The sequence below is a fragment of the Mercenaria mercenaria genome, chromosome 11 (genome assembly GCF_021730395.1).
Source record: "Mercenaria mercenaria strain notata chromosome 11, MADL_Memer_1, whole genome shotgun sequence".
NCBI lineage: Eukaryota > Metazoa > Mollusca > Bivalvia > Venerida > Veneridae > Mercenaria > Mercenaria mercenaria.
In genome coordinates, this window is record NC_069371.1 from 24321071 (window position 1) to 24345119 (window position 24049).

General features: G+C 34.5%; 1 protein-coding gene across 1 annotated transcript in view; it reads left to right on the forward strand.

The window, feature by feature from the left end:
- LOC123531587 (corepressor interacting with RBPJ 1-like) overlaps nucleotides 1-8125 on the forward strand; it is a 47046-nt gene extending 38921 nt beyond the window's left edge. The window contains exons 5-8 of the mRNA XM_053517989.1: nucleotides 480-565; nucleotides 1258-1379; nucleotides 3019-3096; nucleotides 5998-8125. Of these exons, the coding sequence (XP_053373964.1) occupies nucleotides 480-565; nucleotides 1258-1379; nucleotides 3019-3096; nucleotides 5998-6857 (1146 nt within the window). The 3' untranslated portion in view covers nucleotides 6858-8125. The remainder of the gene's footprint in view (nucleotides 1-479; nucleotides 566-1257; nucleotides 1380-3018; nucleotides 3097-5997) is intronic.
- Nucleotides 8126-24049: the final 15924 nt, after the last annotated feature.

A 24049-nucleotide genomic window follows, 5' to 3' on the forward strand; every position in this document is an offset into this window, starting at 1 on the left:
TCAGAATTATAACCTAAGTTGCCAAGTTCAAGATCTAGGTCACACTTTGAGGTCAAAGGTCAAATAGTTTAAACTTGTGTCTGCTCCATATCTTTTAACCAGTGGAAGAACTATCTTGAAATTGGCATCAATTGTTGACCTCATCAAGACAATATGCAGAGTGCACAACCCAGGTCATAAGGTCCAAGGTCAGAGTCATCAGTTTATTAACCTCATCAAGATGACTTGCAGAGAATACTGCTGAGGTCACTTAGTTCAAGGTCAAAGTCAAACTTGAAGGTCAAAGGTCATGATCATGATGTTTCACTTCCCCATTAACAAAGCGGCGCCTGGGAGTAATAATCAACTTTAGTGATAGCTCTAGTTTTGGCCATTAAATTATTTCAGAACAAACAAATTGCAGTTATCCAAAATGCTAACTTGCAAAATGCATCATATGAAGTAAAGTTTCATCATTGAAATTGTTGTTGATATTGTAGCAACTGTTGCCTAGCGATGGTGAAGATGACCCTGAAGTGAAGTTTCTCAAGTCACTGTCTGCTAAGCAGAAGAAAAAGTTACTAAAGTATGAATGTGTTTTATTAACAAATACTCCTTCGAATAGATAAATATGTGTATTCTTTTAAAAACTTTATTTTGCACATAAACAGCTATGTGGCTTCAAGTTTCTCAGTATATTTTCAGCTTTCAGTAGAAGCAGGAACATTTGTATGAGTGCTATGAAAATGTATTTTCATTTTTGCTTCATATTCCCCAAAACAAAATAGCTGCCTTGTTGGTGTCCTATATTAGAATTTATATTTAACCGAGTTATGTTTGTCTGATATAAAACAGTATTATTCTGTCTACAGTTGTGTTTTAGCGCGTCTGATTTTTGAAAAAAAAATTTACGAGGTATTGTCGTCACGTGACTGTGTAGACCAAGAACCGTACTCTGATATGAATTTTGTGAGAATTATGGCCCTTTTTGTAATTATGAAATTCTAAACTATAACTCTTTTCTTACATACAGCCGACACTTGCAGATGAACGATGGCACCTGTAGGTAGTGCTCTTGTTTTTATTAGATGCAGATTTTAATTGTATAAAGATTTCAGATGAAATGCCTGTTGTCGTTTTTTTTCCATGCCAGTTGCTGGAAAAACTGGGTCACAAAGTTGAATATTTATTTTAAACTTAAACAGTCTCAGATGTTTTATGTACATGATACTATACATGTATGTGTAATGGAATAATGAATACTGAACATCTTTGTAGGAAACTCAACAGGTTACAACAGGGACAGACCGGAGGAAAAATTGATAAAAAGAAGAAGAAGAAAAGGAAGAAAGAACAGAAGCACAAATCAGACAAAAGGAGGAAAGACAGTGCTAGTTCAGGTTTGTTTGTTGTTGTTTCTTTTGCAACTTCCCCACATTAGTCAGTGGCGGAGGACAAACGTCTTCAGACATATTATCTTCTGTCATTAACCTTGCCTGCTGAATAAAATAGAACCTCTCAATTTACAGTCCAGTGGTCAGCCTGCTGAGCTTGCAATGATGATGATTTGACCACAGACTAGATCTGTCACCAAGAGCTAAAATTTATGGGGAAGTTGCTGTTTGGCTTAAAGGAACAAATTATGTAGAAATCAAGAACTCTGGTGCATTAACTTGCTACCTAACATTTATTTAACAGAAAAAGAGATCTGCTAAAAACTGTTTTAAACTGATAAAAGGGAACTCAATAAATGGTGTTAACCATCTGTTAAAGCATTAGAAACTACTGATTTATGCAAATGAGTTTATACCGAAACACTAATGTCATAGATTCATTATTGTAGAAATATATTTGCTATAATATAAGAAACAAAGGCACAACAATGTCAGTGTTATTTAATGAGTAAAGGATATGCTTTCTCTAGTCTGCCTCAATTCATGATTTACAAATCTCCCTTTTTCAATCACTCCAGTCAAGGCTAGGTTAGTCCATGTTTTATTTACTTTGTGTTTTCAATATCTTAAGAGTGTTAATATCATACACTGATATAAATTATAAATAAAGCTAAATATGTTGGATTTTGTTTCTAGAATTGCACTTTGGCATGCTTAAATAGTTTGGATAAAAAAATTCAAGTTTTGAGATTCTAACTGCAGCTAAAAAACAGGAAACCTCCAGTTTTGGTTTTCTGAACATGTATCTTAATTATGTAGTGATAATTTCAACTAGTATTACTTTGGTTAGTGGCAGACCAAAATAAATATTCTCATATAATTGACTTAAGCTACTTTACCCAAAGTTGTTCATCTACTGTTGCTGATTTCTATGGAGAAGGTGTCATTTTAGTGGTAGAAAAGCTGTCAGTATTAGTTAAAATTCAAGGAAAAATGTTCACTTATATCCATGATATGTGGAAAGCGAGTCTGTAAATAAATGCTTTTATTATATAGCTATATAAATACGTACAAAAATATGGCTTGTATTTCACAAGTAAATATGAATAGATAGAAAATAATCCGTATTGTACCTTTTGTATTATATGTCCCCATACTACTTTTATTTAACTTAACCTGGCACATTTCTAGAAATAGCACACACAAAAACTACACTCAGTTCTATTTTAACATTGATAATGTTCGATATCAAAAGAACAAAGAAAAAAGTGGAAATATGTAATAAAAAAGTCTTTACAACAGTAGCTAGATCTGGGATTTTGTATTCGGCTAGAGTGGATTATGCCAGGTCGGATCACATTCGGCATAACATTAATTTTGACAGACACCATTTTATGCTCACAGGATACTCAATCTGTGATGTTTGGAAGATATTCTGCTGGATTGCAAATATACATGGCACCCTCCAGTAGCAGAAATAATGTGTAAAGACAAACCTAGGGTTTTCCTGTGCCATTAAAGCTTGAAAGAGGCCATATGACTGAATTACGCTGATGTGACATAAAATTTAACAAAGCATATCAAAACAAGCCTTCTGCTATAGCATAAAACTGCTTCATTCATTATAATTGCCTGTTTCTTTTAGTTGAATCAGAGGATGGAAAGAGAAAGAGAACAAAGAAAAAGATGAAACAATCATCTGAATCAAGTGATTCTGAAACAGGTTTGTAGGCTCCTGTGTTGATTTTATCATTAACTCCACTGTACAGAGTAAATGGAGAGCGATCCTACTTGAACCCATGTTGGTGTTGCGTTGGCGTCCTTTCGCGTCCACAACTTGGTTAAAGTTTTGATGCACTTTTTCTTTATCTCTGTAATTACTTGATGGATTTGCTTCAAGCTTAAAATAGTTATTTCTCATTAACAACCTCATCATATGGCACAAGGGCCATAACTCTTGCACCAGTATTTCAAGAATTATCCCCCTTTTTACTTGGAATTTTAGGTTAAAGTTTTGGTGCACTTCAGTCACTCTGTAAATACTTAATTGGATTTAATTCAAACTTAAGATAGTTGTACCACATCATCACCCACATCGTATGACACAAGGGTCATTTCTCTTGCACCAGTATTTAAAAAATAAGGCCCCCTTTTTACTTAGAATTTCAGATTAATTTTGATGCACTTCCTCTATATCTCTGTTGTTACTAAATGGATTTGATTTGGACTTAACATGGTTGTTCCACAACATCAGCCGCATCATATGACACAAGGCGTAATAATGTCACTTATATGTTATGAGTTATGCCCCCTTTTTACTTAGAATTTCAGGTTTAAGTTGAGATGCACTTCTGCTCTATCTCAGTTATTACTTAATAGATTTGATTCAAACTTAAAAAGGTTGTTCCACATTATTAGCCACATGATGTGACACATGGTGCATTACTTTTGCAGACATTTTCCCTTTTATACTTACTTAATATTTTGATACACTTTATCTCTATTATTACCAAATACATCCGACACAGACTTAATGTCCAATATCTTTAATATTTATAAGTACATAATTATCCCTTTTTAATGTCAAAGGCATGTAACCTAATGTCATGGTTATTATATTATGCTGTATATAAATGATAATTTGTATTTTTAGCTCGACTTTTCGAAGAGAAAGTAGAGCTATTGTACTCGCCCTGCCGTCACCATCACCGTTGGTTGAAGTTTTTGATAAAGTCAGATATCTCTGTTACTATCAAAGCTATTGACCTGAAACTTAAAATAGTTATTTACTATCAAAGTCTTACACCAGGAGAAACAATCCCCATAACTCTGATTTGAATTTTGACAGAATTATGCCCCTTTTTAACTTAGAATTTTTTGTTAAAACTTTTAATAGTCAAATACCTCTGTTACTATTAAAGCTATTGACTTGAAACTCAAGATAGTGATTTACTATCAAAGTCTACACCAGGAGAAACAATCCCCATAACTCTGGTTTGAATTTTGACAGAATTATGCCCCTTTTAGCTTAGAATGTTTTGTTAAAATTTTTAATAAAGTCAAATATCTCTGTTACTATTAAAGCTTTTGACTTGAAACTCAAAATAGTTATTGACTATCAAAGTCTACACCAGGAGACACAGTTCCCATAACTCTGATTTGAATTTTGACAGAGTTATGTCCCTTTTTAACTTGGAATTTTTTTTACTGGCAAAGCTCTAATTCAGAGTCAGGCACTGAGAAAAGTCGAGTGCGCTGTCTTACAGACAGCTCTTGTTTATTGTTTCTTGCATAAACATACTTCTAATGTTGCCCTCCATGAAAAACTGTTTCATGTGCCAAAAGTAGGTATATACACATCATGCGAACAGTCACATCTCTTGTCCTACAGCCTTTTGGCCTTTGGCAACAGTTCTAATGTCATACCCACTACCTTTCTCAAGGAAAAACAGTTGTGACTGTCACTAAAACACCCCCAAAAAAGAGCTGTATTGCGTTGCTGTTAATCTAGATATCATTGCATTCTCAGAGCAAAACAAAAGTGGATATATTAAGATGCACTTATGGTACATATATTAAGAAGCACTTGCAGTACCTACTTAATGCTCTGATGTGACAGTATTAGCAAATCTGAAATTCAGAAAATAAGGTTACCAGTACAAGGAAAAACAAAAGAATACAGTAAATAGCACTGAAAATATTTAAAAGAAAATGTGAATAATTAAGAATTCTTAAAATATGTCTGTCTGTCTGTGAGTGAGTGCATTCCATCATTGTACTTAGATGAACAGAACACTGTAAAAGTTTTCACTAGGAAAACTTGAGTGATGTCACTATAGTACTAGCTTGTGACATCTTAAACTATTTACTAAGGGTTGAATTGATATCTTGTAACTTGTTCCTTAATTTCAGTGTAATATGACAGTTTTAGGTTCAGCCCTCAATACGTAATTTTCGGGAAATATCCAGATCTGTTTGTCATTGCAGTCTGTCTTTAACAAAATAGACAAGAAAAAATTGATCTTACATGCATGGCTGCAAATGGGACAGCATGGATTAAAAACCTTGTTGACGCTCAGTTTGTCATTCCACACTATCCCTCTGGTAGGGAAAACCCTGTCATACACAGGCAGTGCTTGTATGACCCATATTATCTACAGGATTATTTAATGTCTTTATATCCTAAACACTTAAATGATTTTCATAGAACTTACTAGTTTAAATTGATAAGGAAATCACTTCATCAGGTTGTATCATAGTAGTTTATAAAATACTGGTAAAGATGATTTCAAACAGTGTTTTAACTTATAGACCCAGGACTAAGTATTGACAATGTTAAAAGTAAAATTTTTCACATATTAGTCTAATTAATACTGCATCAATTTTAAGCTCACCCACTAAGCTTGAGTGGGTCCAAATCTATGGGTTGTGGCATTAGTCCTATCCTTGAGCAGGGTATACATTCTTGTTGACAATGTGTCTGAAATCATTGACCCTCCTTCTCTGATGGAGAGGTTAGCAGTTACTTGTAGAGAACAAGAACTGTTAGTACAGTATCCAGGAACACTGGTAAAATTTACTGAAATACTGTTGAAATATAAATCAACATTTTTTTTTATTTAAGATGATGAAAGGACCATAAAGAAAAGACACAGCAGTATTAGTAAAAAGTCTTCTAAAAGAAGAGATTCTCCTTCACCTGAACATATGTATAGAAATGGCAATGTGGATAGACACAGAGATCATGATAAAGACAGAAACAATGCAGTTAGACATTATAATGAAAGAGGCAGAGAAACGTTTGAAAATCGTAGCGGTCAGAACAGAGAAAGACGAGCTGAAAGCCCTCGAAATGGCAGGAACAGAGAACAAAGAAGAGATAATGTTGAATTTGATAAAAGAAGGAGAAGTAGGTCTAAAGATAGAAGTAGATCTAGGGACAGAATACGCAGGGATGATAGAAATAGAGACAATGATAAGCAAAGGTATAGAGATAGATCAGGTTCTTCAGACAGAGGAAGAATAAATAAAGGCAGCAAAAGATCCAGACAAAAAGGGAGTGAGTCTCCAAATTATAGACAGAGACGCAGAGCAGATAGTGATGAGAGAGATAAATCTGATAGACTTAAATCAAGACATCGGAGAGACGACAGTTTGTCACAGTCTGATCAAAGTGACAGTTCCTTGGAAAGAAAGCCTAAAAGGTCTAACAGAAGGTCTGAATCACCCAGACAAAGAGTTGCAAAGAGAGAAAAATATGAGAGAGATACAGGTAGAGCTGCTGAGAGACGAAGGTCTAGATCTAATGAAAGACGAAGGTCTAGGTCTAATGAAAGACGAAGGTCTAGATCTAATGAAAGACGAAGGTCTGTATCTACTGAAATACAGAGATCATGTGAGAGATATAAATTGCATAAAAACCGAAGATCATCGGAAAGAAAGAGGCAAAGTAGTTCAGATTCTGGGGAGTCCAGTTCTGACTGACACTGCAGGATATAATAATACATGAATCTTGTGTAAATTGATTGATACTATGTATGTTATGTATTTATCTGTGATTTAGAATTGTTGGGCTGGAATTGATAAATAAATATATGATAAGCGTATCCCTGAAAAATGGACATTATATACTGAATCTGATGAAATAACATACAGTTCAGGGAATAAGATTCTGATGCTTGCTAGAGGATGAACCTATGGTTGTTACTTTATCTGCCATGTTTGTTCAATGTCACACTGTCCTTACGTGGAGCATAACTCAGGATTATTGCCAGGCATTTTCAGCTGGGTGTACCGCCCAGCTAAAATATCTTAAAAGAGTCCACAATAGAATTTCAATTTGCAAATTGTCCAAATTTTACAAATCTTAACACCTGTACTCATAACCAGTTCATAATTACCATTTTGTTAATGCCTACAGGCAAATGTCACGTTAATGTGTACTCCAGAAAGACTAGAATTAAAATTGATAATGTATAGTCACAGTGTTAAAAACTACTCTTTTTACAGCCAACTGTCAATTGTACTCTCATTTTTATGCATTTTAAATTTTTGTGAACCACTTACTATTTTCAGGGGAAATACATTTGTCTTAAATACTTGTAATGTCAGACACATTTTTGTAATGCACACATTGATTTATGCCCTTTTGATTGACATTATTTAAATGAAAACGGTGGTAGAAATAGACAAATCTGTGAAGTTTAAGCCATATAAAATAGACAATGGTAGAATATGTTGAACTATTGCCTGTTCTGTCTCAAGCAAGCAGTTGGCAATTTCTATAAAAATACTTGAAAAGCTTAGGGATAGTAGACAAAATTCTGAACAGACATAATGATTTCTAGACCAATACAAAGTGTGAGAGATAGTAGAAGACTTCAATAAATCAATTAAATTTCTTTTTAGAATTCTTAGAATATTTTTTCATAAAAGTTAATGAATTGCAGGTTGAAATAAAACACAAAATATTGATAGGTTTAAGAGGCCTGGGATTTTTCAGGACTGGTCCTGATTTCTGGCTTTTGGCTGGCAGAATTTCAATGATAGCCTAAGTCTGAAATATAACACCATTGATAAAGGTCATTTCAGGCTTGAAAGTGTAGATATTTGAGTTTTTGATATTGACTGAACCCCAGGCCTGTAAATTATGTTTGAAACTGTAAGGATCAAATGGATTGATCTTGTTTCCTGACGTAACTACTATGTTTCAATTATGAATGAAGCATTTGAATAAAGTTGTCAGTTTTGTTTGTTCCTGTTTTCTTGTGATGACCCTATCTGTGTAAATGTGAATGATTAATAAAATTATAACTTAACAAGAGGAGAGGGATGTTAATTGATTTAAAATTAGACATTTAATTAGGATTGTCTCCACATATACACCAAATTTAGAATTTTAACCTTTAGCCTGCTGTCGGTAAGGGGTTCTGCCTATGCAGCCAGTGTAGACCAAGATCATTTGTTGTTTTTCTCATAGTCCATCTGTGTGTCTGCCTGTTGGTCGGTCTGCATTCTGTAGACTGTTTGGTTTCAGATCAGTAACAAGAGAATGCTTGATCTCACGGTGATCAAATTTGAAAGGGTGATTGCTGTTGGTGATCCATGTCATTCTATGGGTCAATAATGTCAAGGTCACATTGACCATGAGACGGAAAATGGATTCCGCTCAATACCTAAGTAAGGCTTTTGTCTACAGTCTTCAAACTTCTTGAGATGATTGCCAGTGGTCAGTTGGTGACCTTTACCTGTTTAAGGTCAGTAGGTTAAAAGCAAAGTTACAGCGACAGCAAGACTGAAAATGAGTCTTCAGCTCACCTGAGCATGAACTGAGCTATTGTGATCATTTAGCATCTGTCTGTCTTCTGTCTATCCTAACTTTCTTTTAGATGGCATCTCCTCTGAAATTACTGATCAGAATTACACCAAATATGGTCAGTAGCATGCTGGCATGGTTTTCTATCACATTTGCTCAAAAGTGTAAGCTTGGGCCCTTTTAGGGCGGTCAGAGCTAAAAATAGAAGAAAACAACATTTAAATGACTTCTCATTAACTGCTTGATGGATCTTCATCAGACTTGGTTTATAGCATCAATGTAAGGTCCTCTTCCATTTTTTTTTTTGCAAATAGGGACCCCTGTCCTTTTATAGGAGCCACTAGAGCTAAAAACAGAAATAACTTTTAAATGATTTTTTCCACAAAAACTGTTGGATGTGTGGTCATCAGACTTGATCTTTAGCATCAATATAAGTTCCTCTCCCAAATTTGTTCATCTAGGGGCACTTGACCCAATTTAGGGGCTACTAGATCTAAAATTTTAAAATAGAAATATCTCCCAAATGACTTCTACTTATGAACCACTTGATGGATCTTCATCAGATTTGATCTGTAGCATTGTTATATAAGGTCCTCATTTGTTTGAATTAGGGAGTTTGGCCACTATTACGGGCCTCTCACGCTAAAATAGAAAATACCTTTAAATGACCTCATTAACCACTGAATGGATCTTCATCGTCTGATGCATCAATGCAAGTTCTGCCCTAAGATGTATTCAAATTAGGACACCCAGTCCCTTTATGGGGTCGCTAGAGCTAAAAATTGAAATACCATAAATGAACTTCTTATGAACAGTTTGGTGTATCATCACCAAATTTCCTGTAGCACCATCGTAAGGTCCTCCCCTAAATTTAATCAAATGGGGACACTCGGCCCCCTTTCAGGGTCCGCTAGAGTTGGATACAGAAATATTTTTAAATCACATCTCATGAATAGCTGGATGCATTTTCATCTAACTTGGTCTCTAGCATCATTGTAAGGTCATCTCCCAATTTTATGCAAATTGGGAGCACTTGACCATTTTTAGGGACTGATAGAGGTAAAAATAAAACTATTGAAAGGAGACTTTCCAAAATACCCCCCCCCCCCCCCCCCCCCCCCCCCCCCCCCCCCCCCCCCCCCCCCCCCCCCCCCCCCACACACACACACACCAAACCTGCTCCAGTTGTCTGTGTTTGTTTTTTCCACTAATTTTCAAGGAATATATAATGTTTGAACTTTTGTCATCTGTCGCACAGATTTATATAATTAACTGCTACTGCCTCTGAAACTTTCTACTAAACTTTCTACTCCTGGAGCATATTTTGTTTCTATTCCAAAGTTGCACACTCTCTAGATAGTCTTTTTATGCCCCCGAAGGGAGGCATATTACTTTTCAACTGTCCGTCCGTTCGTTTGTTAGTTCGTTCGTTCGTCTAAACGTTAACTTTTTGCATGAAGGCACTTTTCTCGCGAACCACTGCACCCAGGACCTTCAAACTTCCCATGCTGATAGTACTTGTTGAGTACACCACCCCTACTGATCTTGGGATCACCAGGTCAAAGGTCAAGGTCACAGGGGCCAACATTAATTTTTTGCATGAAGGCACTTTACTAGCGAACCACTGCACCCAGGACCTTCAAACTTCACGTGCTGATAGTACTTAATGAGTACACCACCCCTACTGACTTTGAAGTCACCAGGTTAAAGGTCAAGGTCACAGGGGCCAATGTTAACTTTTTGCATGAAGGCACTTTACTCGCGAACCACTGCACCTAGGACCTTCAAAATTCACATGCTAATAGTACTTAATGAGTACATCAATCCTACTGACTTTGGGATCACCAGGTCAAGGTCACAGTGGCCAACGTTAACTTTTTTGCATGAAGGCACTTACTCGCAAACCACTGCACCCAGGAGCTTCAAGCTTCACATGCTGATAGTACTTTTTGAGTACACTTCCCCTACTGACTTTGGGGCTACCAGGTCAAAGGTCAAGGTCACAGGGGCCAATGTTAACTTTTTGCATGAAGGCACTTTACTCGCGAACCACTTCTACCAGGACCTTCAAACTTCACATGATGATAGTACTTAATGAGTACACCACTCCTACTGACTTTGACACCTTGACCCCTACATTTTTTTTATTTGACACTTTGACCCCTTAGATTTTTTTTGTGGCTAGGGGCATATTTTTCTGCAGTTTAATTTCTTAATGTGCATGTAAGTTATTGATAAAAGCTATATTGATGGACTTCTACAAGTTCAAGATAATATGAGTAGGTGACAAAGTATATGGTCTATGGGTGTTGGTTTATTCACGTTGGTATTATTAACAATAATGTCAAGGTGATTTCATGGCCTTTGCCCAGTCAAAATCCCAGGAAAAGTGCTGCATAGTTAAGTAAAAAATCTTTAACGAACATAAAAGAACAAGATACACCTTTAAAGGTTGAAATTGGTACCCACCGCACACTGCTTTGGGAAAATCTTTGGGGGTTTCGATTTTTTTTTATTGAAAATAAAAATTCACCGATTACGGAGAAAAATTTTTTATTTGGCGGTGTCACACTTACGTTTTGATGCAAACGTGCTCAGGGGTCGTTTTTTACAAGATTTTTACCATTTTTGTTTAAAAATTCTTAAAAAAACGCCCAGTCCCTCGTCAAATTGTACGGGAAGTGTTTACATTAATAAACAAAAAATTGCATGAAAAAAATTTTATGGCTAAAAAGAGTACAAAATTTGTGCCCCTGTCTCACGGGTTTGTTTTCAGCCCCAAACGTGAAAAAATCATTAAAAAAAGGGATCGATGACAGGTAAATGTAGTAAAACCCCGGGCCATTTTTCCCCCACCGCTGCAGCGTTGAAACCACCGTTCAGCGAAAGCAAATGGCCAGGGGAAAGGGAATGAATATTGTTTTCGATCACGGGCCCTCTGGATTACTGTATTTATAATTAGATCAAAACGTCACCCGATATTTTGTGTGAAAAATTTTGGCCGCCCCCTCCAGGGGAAAATTTCCCAATTCAGTCAAATTTAAAATTTTTTTTTTCAAAAAGTCACGGGGGCCCAAAAATAAAACAGAGACCGATTTTTTAAAATAAAAAAATCCACTGGGAAAAAACCACTTTATTTTTCCGCAGTGGGCTTTACTATGACAAGTTAATTTTGCATAAAATTTTCCTCGTTGGGCTAGCAGTTTTAAAAGGGGGGCCGGTGGTTAGTGGAAAACCCCGCTTGACTGTTTCGAACCCGGGCCCAGGCCTAAAAATTTTGAGATGCTCTCGAGTGTCTCTCGTCAAAATAGGGGCCCTGTACGGTTTTTTCCCCGGGAAAGACGGTTTCGCGTGATCGGTGCTGTACCCCGGGCACTTTAAAAGGGAACCCAAAGCTTCTATTCGCAAAGAGTAGGCAAATTTTAGTGGGAAACCGTCTTATCTAAAACGTTCTCTCTGCTTTTTTCGGGGGGTATATCTCACTCTGCCCTTGGCAGATCGCTTTTGTGTCTTCCCAGTAGAGGGGCTTTCGCACCCTTTTTGGACTGTTTGGGCTATAAAATTTAAATGAAAAAGGGCCCCTTTAAAAATTTGGTTTATCATGAAAAGGGCGCTATATAAATCGGGAAATTAAAATTTAATAAAAAATTAATAAATGGGCCCTTATAGCATTTTTAATTTTTTTTTTAAACCCACGGAAATTTCAAAAATTGCTTGAATTTGTTAAGGCCCCCACCAGCCCAAGTGATTTAAACATTTTCCCCCCAAAATGAATTGGGTTTGCAACGGGTTTTTAAATACAGCTATTCTAAGAGTTGACAGGTGGGAAATTTAGGTCCGTTTTCAAAAATTTCATCGAAAATTTATTCAGTCATTTCCCCTTTTCAGTATAGTTTTATAAAATGTAATAACTATTTTAAACACTTTAGAAATAAAGTTAGGTCAAAAATTTAAAATGAATGAAGAACCGTGCTTTATTTATTTAATTTTTTTTAAATTTAAATTTTTTAAATTGGGCCCCTATTTTTTTTTTCCATTAAAAATTTAAATGATTTTTATTTTTTATAAACAGAAAAAGGGGATAGGCGCGAAGGTCACATCATCGTGCTTATGATACCCGCCCGGTTTTTTGGGACGACGCCCCCGGCGTATAGTCAGGGGAACTTTCCCTAAGTTTGACGTTGAAGTTTTTCCCTTTCGGTAAAAAGAATGGAAATAGAACCTCATTAAAGAGCTTTTAAATATAAACAAACGCCCCCAAGAACCCCAAAGTTGTCTGCGAAAAATATGCCGAATAGTTGCGGTTTGTAGAAATGTTTCTGCTGATAAAACGGGAATTTGTTTAGAAAAACGGCCTTGTTGTACCCCACGTAAAAAAAGTATGCCTTACTGTGCTTCTTTGTTTTCTTGCATAACAAACGGTTTTTTCCCGGATTTTTTAGGTGTTTTTTAAACTCTCGTGCTTTAAATGACGTATTACGAACTACTTTAAATGAAAAAAGGATTTTTTGTAGTTATTTATTTTTAAATTTAAAAAAAACGGAATAAAAATCAAATACCTTGACATTTTCCCTCTTTGTTCCTGATGGGTTAAAATTTCCCGATTAAAAAACCCCTTTTGTTTTATCAAAAATTCATAAGTTAGCTTGCAACTGTTTAAATTTAAAACCCGGAAACTAAACATTTTTTATTTGTTTTTTAAAAGGGTCATGACGTCCGTGGGCCCGGGTCCACGAGGCTAAAGGGCCCGTTTACTCCCAAACATTTTCCCCTCATCAATTAACATTTCTATTTACCGGTAAACTAAAAAAAAAGTCAACATTTAACTTTTAGGTAGTAACGCGTTAGTCTACGAAGGAATCAGGGAAAGCCTTTGCAATTTCCCTCCCAAAATAAAAAAAACTACTGTTTTTATACGAAAAAATTCCCAAAACCCAACGGGCCCAAACTTAATAATGAAAACGGGATGGGGGTTATTGTAGAAAATGTATATACCCCTGTTTCAACATAAATTTGTGAAAGTTTTTTTTTTCAGTCAAGAGCATTTGAGATTTAAAAAAACATGTAGTAAAGCCGGTTTTTAAATTTCAAGAAATTTCCCAATTAACACTAAGATTAAAGATTTTGTATGGTGATTTTTGGGGAAAAAGAATAAAAAAAAAAACGGGTTTCGCCCCCCGGGACATCAACGAAAATTTTGCATTTTCCGGTTTTGATTGACCCTGTCATGGACGGTAACGGTTTGAAAACATTTTTATTGCATATGTTACTGAATATAGAAAAAATTTGCACTGATTTTTAAAATGAAATTTTAATATGACAACGGGAGCTAAAATTTGGGTTTTTGGGTGTGACGGTGGTGCAGGGCTTTCGAATCAGGTAAATTGGGATCATTTCAGGCACACTTTGTGTGAAAAAAACTTTCCAGATTTTATACTTTCACCCGAACGTCAAGTATATAAACTAAAAAAAAGATCTATTTTCCAAAAAAAAGGCTTGGTTTTTTTAAAAAATTTCTTTTACCCTCACTCTTTGGGGAATAAGGTTGACTCAAGAAATACGGGTTTTAAAAATTTGCATGAATTTAAAAAGGCCTTCGCCCGCCTGCCCCCCCTCCCGGGGTTTGGCCCTAGACCTACGTCTCCATACCACTCGCCTTTTTTGATAAAACCCTTCCCTACCCGCCTGGATATAGTCCATTATCTTCAAGGTTTGTTTTTGTGATTGTAAATTTTCAATGTGATTGAAAAATTTTTAAAATATACCCTGGAAAATAAAGGGAAGGGGGCAGGAGGACGGACCCCATGACCATCCCCCAAAAGTTTGGTGTTCCGGGGTCAGTTTGACATTTATGGAGTATTTTTTGAAAAAAGGCCAAATTTCCCGTCTGCTTTAAACAATAAGAGCGGGCCCCGGGGAAAAACCCCCAAACCTTTCCCGTAAAAAAAGCGGGAAAGGGAATTCAACGCCCCAAATTTGTGGGGGAAATAAAAACCCAATGGGGGGGCAAGTGATTTAAAGCCCGCGATTTTAAACCCCAATGGGCCACAAAGGGCCCTTTTGATTAATAAAAACAATTGTAACAGCCCCGGTTGGATATACATTCTTTTTTAAAATCCCTGGTTTTTTAAAGGGGGGCGGGGGGGGGGGGTTTTTGTTTATGGCGGTGAAAAGGGTTAAAAATGCCCCAAAGGGTCAATTTTCAACTTTTGAAAAATGCCCCAGTATGTAAATTACCGAGGGGGGTTAAATATAACTTACAACCCTTTAATGCCCCAAAAGGGCAAAACACTAACGATACGAATCCTAATATATTAGGGATGGATCATGTCAAACCACCCCTGGGGAAATGAGATAGTATTGCGAAAAATTCCGAAACTTTATGGGGAAAAATTCGTCCCTGCCAAATTTTCAAACTTCATAAACAAAATTGGGTTTTTTTAACTTCGCCTTTTTCAAGCGAAAACCCCTATGCAAAAAAACTTTTTTTAAAAAGTTTAAAAGCCTTTAAAAGGTGCCCGATGGGGCCAAATCTGAAAAATTCTGAAAAGGTTTTCATGTTTGTTTGACCTAACTAGAGAAATGTTTTCCAAGTTTTTTCCCAGACTGTCCCAAAAAAACGGGAAAAGTTTTCTTATTTTAAAATAGGCAATTTTTTTTTTTGTCTGATACCCCAAGTGATAAAATTATAGTAAATGAAAAAAGTTCATTACTGTCACCCCGAACCAACGGTAAAAAATGGGATGGGGACCCTTTTAAATTTAAAAACGTTAATTTCTAAAAAAAATACAGAAATTTTAAATTTTTTTCTTTCTGTATGGAAATTAGGAATTATGGGGTAAGATTATTGGGTCATTTTTTCTCGTTGAAATATGATGCCAAAGGTGATCAGTTTTAAACCCGGGGTAAATTTTTTACGCGTGGGGGGGTTTCATTAAATAAGGGGAAAGGGGTTTAAATTTTTCAACGTTGAAAATTGATCTTTTTTCCAGGGGGAAATTTTTAAAAGGGGGAAAAAAATTTAAATTTTCAACCGTTACACAGTGAAAAAAAAAATGATATTTCCCTGTTTGAAGATGAAAATATCAATTCTAGATCTAGAATCTATTAAAGAAAAAATTTCGCTGAAAAAGCATAAAAAAAAAAATTGAAAACCTTTTTTCTTTGTGACTGAAATGTAAAAGGACAATCTTTTTATTTTAAAATTTACCTAAATCCCTTGCCTTTTAATTAAATATTTCATATTCGATCAAATCCACTGTGAAGTGAAAAAAAGTTGGAAAAGGGATTCAGTGTTCCTTGTTTATAATTTTTAAAATATTAAAAAAGGGGTTTTTTGATTCGGGTTGATGATGCAGCGCTGGTTTATTCCCGCATTTAAAAGCCCTTTCCCCGGAAATTTAATTTTTCAAAAAAACGTTTAACAGGGCAGTGCGTTCTTTTAAAAACTCATTACTCTGGGAGAACATCTACAAATAGGCCGTAGCAAAGAATGCTGGACCTCTCCGTAGCGGGGGAAATTTGGTCCGAAATTTAAGTTTTTATAAACTTGGCTCGCAAATATTAAATTTCCTGTCGAAAATTTTTTACTGACGAAATTTTGCTAAAAATGGTGGAGTTTCAGTGCAAATTGTTCTTATTTAAAAAGGGGAACAAAAAAAAATTTATGAGATTTAAAAAAAATTTAAAGATACAGGCCCTGTTAGCAATTGTGGGTTTTACATAAAAAAAATACAGCACGTAAAATTTAAATTCTAATGCATTTGAAATAGTTGTGATATATAAATGAAAAAAGTTTTAAAATTTATTTCTAAAAAAAAAAATTTTTTTTTATTAACCCCAAAAAATTGTTTTTTTCTCACCCTGACAGGGTGAGCCTTTTTTGGTGATCGCCCCCTTTGTTTCCGTCGTCCGTCTTCCCCAATTTTTTTGTGGGGCCACATTTTGCAATCAATTTTTTTTCCCAAAATTGCACACAATTGTATTGGCATAAAATCTTGGTTCCTTTCGAAAATTTTTCAGGTCCCATCATAGGTTCCTGGGGTTATGGCCCCTTAAAGGGTCAAAATTTGGGAAACTTTGGCTTGTGAGCACGATAGAGACCCCATTTGTAATCAACTTTAAACAAACTTTCACACAAACTTTTATTAAAAGTAAAAAATTTGGTTCCCTTTTGAAAACTGGCCAAATTCCCCTTGGGTTCCGAGTTATGTCCCCCTAAAGGGGCCCAAAAAATTTGGGTTTTACATAGAAACACATTTTGCAAACAATTTAATAAAAATCACACAAAATTGGATTGGCATAATATTTCAGTTCCTATCGAAAACTGGGCCCCCTTTTCCCTGATGGGTTCCAGCATTTTTGGCCCCCTAAAAAGCAAAATTTCTATTTTTTGGGTTTTGCAGCCCTTTCAGGACTTCATTTTTGGGTTTTTTTGATTTCAAGTTGCCCCAAATTTTTTTTGACAAACAATAAATTTCTTGAATCCATGATGATCTGTTTAGTCCCAAACATAGGGTCCCGGGGTTGCGGGGCCCCCTTTTAACCCCCGTAAGAGCCAAAATTTGTAAATTTTTTACCTTGGAAACGATAAAGTGACATATTAAAAATTTGATTTTAACCACACTAACACAAGTTTAAATTTATAATAAGATCTTTGGTTCCTTTCGAAAACCCCTTTTCTTCCCTCCGGGGGTTTTTTAAATTTTTCTGCCAAGTTCGAAACTGGGTTAAAATGGGGTCAAAAACTAAATCAGCCGGTGAAATCAAAAGGAAAAACCATTTTTAAACTCTTGTTCATTTGATGTGCATGAAAATTAGTCACAAGGTTTTTCGCATGAAATATCGAAATTTAAAATTTTTTCTGGGTCATGTGGGTCAAAAAAAAGGTCACCAGGTTTAAATCAAAGGGTTTTAAACTTGTTTAACCCCCATAGGGGCACATTTTTGATTCTAACTTTTATAAAACTTGGTCAGAAGGGTTTTCTATCTGAAGTATGGATGAATTTTAAAACCGGGGTCACGTGGGTCAAAAAAAATCCTCCCGGTCAAATCAAAAAGGAAAAGCTTTTATAAAACTCTAGAGGGCCCCTTTTTTTTGCATTTTTTTTTATGAAATATTGGGCTAGTTCAAAACGGGGCATTTTTGAGGTAAAAAAAATAGGGACTAGGTTAAATTTAAATAAAATGTTGTTTCCAAACAAGAAAAGGGGGAAATTTTTTTTCCCAAACATAATGAAAACTGGTTGAATAATTTTTCTCCATGAAATTTGTAGGTTAAAAAAATGTTTTTTCACTGTTAGGTATGTTTTCTCAGGTGAGCAATCGAGGGCCATCGGGCCCCTTTTTTTTTTGTGGCCCGTTGTTTTTTTTGCAAGGGGTTGATATTATTTGTTTTCGTTGAAAGATTTAAATCTGTTTCTAGCTGTATACAAAGATTTTTCTACATGGGAGCAATTGTTTAAAAAAAAATGAATGTAAAAGTGCATTGATGTATTTGAGTTTCCCGGGAAACATCCTTCGAAAATTTCTATCTGAAATGGCTGGTCCTTTTTGCAGCGAATTTTATATATTGAAAAAAAAAAAAAAATATAAAGTAGGGTGGGTGTAAAATTTTTAATTGAATGTCCCCTTCATTGTTTCGAACTTCTAGAAAAAAAGTTTGGGGCCAGCATGTGTGTCAGCTAGACTGTTGGAAAAAACATGTTCAAAAGTTACCCGGTTGTTCTGTATTTTAAACTATTTTGGGGTAAAATATCCCCCCGTCGATGCCCAAAAAGTGAAAAAAGAAAAAGTGTAAAGTACTGAGGTGGTAAATTATGTTTGATAGAAAAATTAAATTTTCTATTGATAAAGGGAAAAACAGTAATTGAGTAATACATCTATAGAATTTTTTGGGTTTTTTGTTTAAGAGGAAAATTTGTTTCTTGAACAAAACTGATCAATAAATTTTTTATAATAATACCCTACGATAGGGGTTCCAAAGTCTCCCACCCCAAATCCCATCTTCACCAAACTTGAACAAAAAGTGTTTGAACCCTAAAAATGCTCGGCCAAGTTTTGATAACCCAAACAAATCGACCCAGGGATTCGGAAAGATGGTCCTTGAAAATTTCCCAAAAAAAGCGTCATTTTTCTCTTTTCAGCCCCTCTAAGTAAATTTCTCTTCCCATCATCACCAAACTTTAAAAAATGTGTTTGACCACAAAATCCCGGTCAAGTTTAATAAAATAGCCCCAAAACGGCAACAGGCCCCATTTTAAATTATGGCCCCTTTTTTGCCCCAAATCGGTCTTTTTGGTAAACCCGTGACGTATAAGGGTAAATTTTTTGATTTCCCCCATCCATCGTCCGTCCCCAAATTTTTCAATAACCCCCAAACAAACCCTTTCACACAACTTATATTGGCATAAAAATCTCGGGTGCTTTTAAAAAACCCCAAAAGATCCCCTAAAGGGTTTCCGAGCCCCAGCCCCCTTTTAAGGGGCAAAATTTGTTTTCTTTCGGATTGTAAGGGTTTCAAAAACTACAATTAAGGTAACACTACTAAATTCTTAAGGGTACAGGGCTAAATAACTTCTTTGGTTAAGACTACTATTTCAAAAGGGTTTCAGACTAAAAAATTCAAAGGTTAAAAACTACTAAAATCTTAGGTAACACTGTAAAATTTTTAAAAGGGACCACGCTTTTATATTATTTAAAATTAAAAAACCCACTAATTTTTTAAGGTTACACATTTCTAATTTCTAAGGTTACACCCTTTTCAAAATGCTTTTAAAATTACCTACTATAATTTTAAAGGTTAGTACTTGGGAATTTTTTCTAAGGGGCAAACGCTTTCTAAAAAAAATTCTTAGGTACAAACTACTAATTTTTGAAATTTCACAGAACTAAATTTCCAAAATTAAACTACAAAATTCTTAAAAATTCACACTCCCAAAATTCTTTAAAAAAAAAACAAATTAACAAAATTTAGGGGTTACTTTTTTTTTACGTAATTTTTGAAAGGTTTTATTTTTATACTAAAATACCCTTTAAGGTTACAGACTTTAAATTTTTTAGGGGGACAGAAATACTAAATTTTTGAAAATTTCACCCCTTTAAAATTTTTTAAAGGGTTCAAAATTACTAAAAGCTTTAAAGGGTTTCAAAAACTAATTTTTTAAAGTTTTCACCGATCTAGATTATTAAGGGTTTCAAAATACTTATTTTTCAGGTTACAACTAATGAAAACCCCGAATTTAAATTTAAAAGAGACACACTCTGAAGTCTATGGTTTTAAAAACTTTTTATTTTTTTTAAAATTATATACTATCAATTTTTTAAGGGGGAAAAGACTTTAAATTTTTTTGGTTTTAGACCCATGCGTGTTCCCGGATTCTGTTCCAGTACAAACCTTTCTCCGCAAATAACTGCCGACCCTTCCCCCCATGATTTTAAAGGGGGAAGACTAATGATTTCTCCAAAAATTTTTTATCCCAAAAATCACGGAAAAACATACGTCCCTTCCCACGATCGAACTCAGACCCCCCCGATCCCAATAACCCCCGCTCCCCCAATGCTTAAAACAGGCGGGCGCAACACACCTCGGAAAATCTATGGGAATTTTAAAAAGGGGAAAACCACAAGAATTTAAAAAAAAAAGGTTTTTAAAAAAAACCTGCAAGCATACATGAAAATGTTTTAAAAATTTTTACGGGAAAAAAAATTTTAAATTTAAAAAAAAAAAAAGGGTTTATATGGGCAACCCCAAAAATAAAAATGAAAAAATTTAAGTTTTTAAAAAGGGACAACAAAAACAAACAAATGAAAAATTTCATGTTTTTTTATGGGGGGAAAAACCCCATAAAAAAGAAAAATTTTAAGTTTTTAAAAATGGGGCAAAAAACACTAAAAAAAAAGAAAAAAAATTTTAAAAATTAATGGGGCAAAAGACAAAAAAATGAAAAATTTTTAAAAAAAAAAGCGCCCCCGGCCGTTTCCCTCCCTTTCCTTCCCCTGCCCCACCCAGGGTTTAGATGTTTGAAAACAAACTTAAACTTATTGGGTTTTGGGTTTTAAAAATTTAAAACGTTTATGTTTTTTATGGAACAGCTCAAATAAAAATGAAAAAAAATTTAAAATAAATTTAATGGGGCCCAAAAAAAATGAAAAATTTTAAAAAAATGCGCCGGGGCGCGTACCCCCCTTACCAAACCCCCCGCCCCCACCAGTTCGGGGATGTTTGGGGATCATACTTAATCTTATTGTTTGGTTTAAAAAAAGAAAAAGTTTTTGTTTTATATGGGAAAACTCATTTTAAAAAATGAAAAAAATTTAAAATATTTTATGGGGGGGAATACACATTGGAAAACTTCATAAAATATTGTTTTAGGGGAAACACACAAGAAATTTAAAAGGGAAGTTAGAAAACAACGCGCACGCGTACCCGGAACCCCCTTTCCCTTTGGCCCGATCTATTGCCCCTTGGTAGTTTTTTTTTCAAATGACACATTACACCTTTTTGCCCCCCTGGGTTGCTTGCGTGATTGGTTGATCTCCAGGATGGGGTTTTAAAAAAGGCATTGGAGGAAATGTTCTGGGTGGGAGGGGTACTTGTTGTTTTTTTCCTGAAAAAGAAAGCAGAAAAAGTGATATTTTAAAATTTTTTTGTACTACTTAAATGAAGGGGAAAAAAAAAAAGTCCCGGGCGTTTTGTTTTAATATGGATTGTTTGGGGCAAACACAAAAATGGAAACGTTTAAGTATTGAATGGGAAATAACTGGAAAACTCATAAGTATTTTTTAGGGGGGAAAACACAAAGAATGAAAATGGTTAAAACAAGCGCATGTGTTCGATGAAATTTTTTAAATTTATATGGGCAATACACAAAAAAAGAAAAGGGTTAAGTTTTAAAAGGGGGCAACACACATAAAAAAGAAAAAAAAGTTCAATTTTATTTTGGGACCCAAAACACATAAAAAAGAGAAAAAAAATGTTTTAATTTGGGGCCAACCCCATAAAAAAAAAAAACTTTAAGTTTAATATGGGTCAACCAAAAGAAATAAAAATTTCCCTGTTTTATATGGACAAAAACACAAAAAAAAGAAACATTTAAATATTGTATGGGGCAACAAACATTTGGAAAACATTTTTTTAAAATATTGCATGGGGAAACACCCTTTTAAAATAAATAAAAAGTTTGAAAACAACGCGGGATGCGTACGATGAAAATTTTTTTAAGTATTATGTGGGGCAACTCACCCTAAAAAAGAAAAAAATTTTTAAATTTTATTTGGGGGCAAAACCCGTAAAAATGAGAACTTTTTGTTTTTTATGGGACAACACCAAAAAAATGAAAAAGTTTTTTTAATTTATATGGGACAACACGCATAAAAATGAAAAAAAATATGTTTTATATGGGGCAACTCACATAAAAATGAAAAATTTTAAGTTTTATATGGGGCAACACACTAAAAAATGAAAAAGAATGAAGTATTGAATTGGGCAAAAGATAAAAAAAATGAAAAAGTTTGAAAAAAAATGCGCCGCGCGCGTACCCTCCTTACCAACCCCTGCCGCCACCTAGTTTGAGATGAAAATTTTTATGTTTTATATGGGACAACACACATAAAAATGAAAAACTTTAAGTATTGTATGGGGCAACAAACATTGGAAAACACATTTATAAGTATTGCATAGGGGAAACACACTTGTAAGAATAAATGAAAAAGTTTGAAAACAATGCGCATGCGTACGATGAAAATGTTTAAGTTTTATATGGGACAACTCACATAAAAATGAAAAAGTTTTAATTTTATATGGGACAACACGCATAAAAATGAAAATGTTTATGTTTTATATGGGACAACACACATAAAAATGAAAAACTTTAAGTATTGTATGGGGCAACAAACATTGGAAAACACATTTATAAGTATTGCATAGGGGAAACACACTTGTAAGAATAAATGAAAAAGTTTGAAAACAACGCGCATGCGTACGATGAAAATGTTTAAGTTTTATGTGGGACAAGTCACATAAAAATGAAAAATTTTAAGTTTTATTTGGGACAACACGCATAAAAATGAAAAAATTTATGTTTTATATGGGACAACACACATAAAAATGAAAAACTTTAAGTATTGTATGGGGCAACAAACATAGGAAAACACATTTATAAGTATTGCATAGGGGAAATACACTTGTAAGAATAAATGAAAAAGTTTGAAAACGACGCGCATTCGTACGATGAAAATGTTTAAGTTTTATATGGGACAACACCCGTAAAAATGAGAACTTTTATGTTTTATATGGGACAACACACATAAAAATGAAAAAGTTTAAATTTTATATGGGACAACACGCATAAAAATGAAAAATTTTATGTTTTATATGGGGCAACTCACATAAAAATGAAAAATTTTAAGTTTTATATGGGGCAACACACTAAAAAATTAAAAGGAATTATGTACTGAATGGGGCAAAAGACAAAAAAAAATGAAAAAGTTTGAAAAAAATGCGCCGCGCGCGTACCCTCCTTACCAACCCCTGCCGCCACCTAGTTCGAGATATTTGAGATCATACCTAATCTTATTGTTTGGTGCTAAAAATGAAAAAGTTTATGTTTTATATGGGACAACACACATAAAAATGAAAAATGTTCAGTTTTATATGGGACAATTCACATAAAAATGAGAAAAAAAATTGTTTTATATGGGACAACTCGCATAAAAATGAAAAGCTTTATGTTTAATATGGGTCAACTCACATAGAAATGAAAAAATGAAAAATTTTATGTTTTATATGGGACAACACACATAAAAATGAAAAACTTTAAGTATTGTATGGGGCAACAAACATTGGAAAACACATTTATAAGTATTGCATAGGGGAAACACACTTGTAAGAATAAATGAAAAAGTTTGAAAACAATGCGCATGCGTACGGTGAAAATGTTTAAGTTTTATATAGGACAACTCACATAAAAATGAAAAAGTTTAAATTTTATATGGGACAACACGCATAAAAATGAAAAAATTTATGTTTTATATGGGACAACACACATAAAAATGAAAAACTTTAAGTATTGTATGGGGCAACAAACATTGGAAAACACATTTATAAGTATTGCATAGGGGAAACACACTTGTTACTAATTTAGATAAACTTAAGAACTAATCTAGTAGATCTATTAACAGTTTTATCATGACCCAGAGTTGCTTTATATAATATTATATATAAGCAAGTGCAGTACATATTATGCTATTGGAAGCATTTGTCTTGCAGTCTGTAATTCACTTCCGGATATTTTCATCACGCGACCACACCAGCGAGTACCTGCACACTTAACACAAAGAAATTTCATACATGCATTTACGA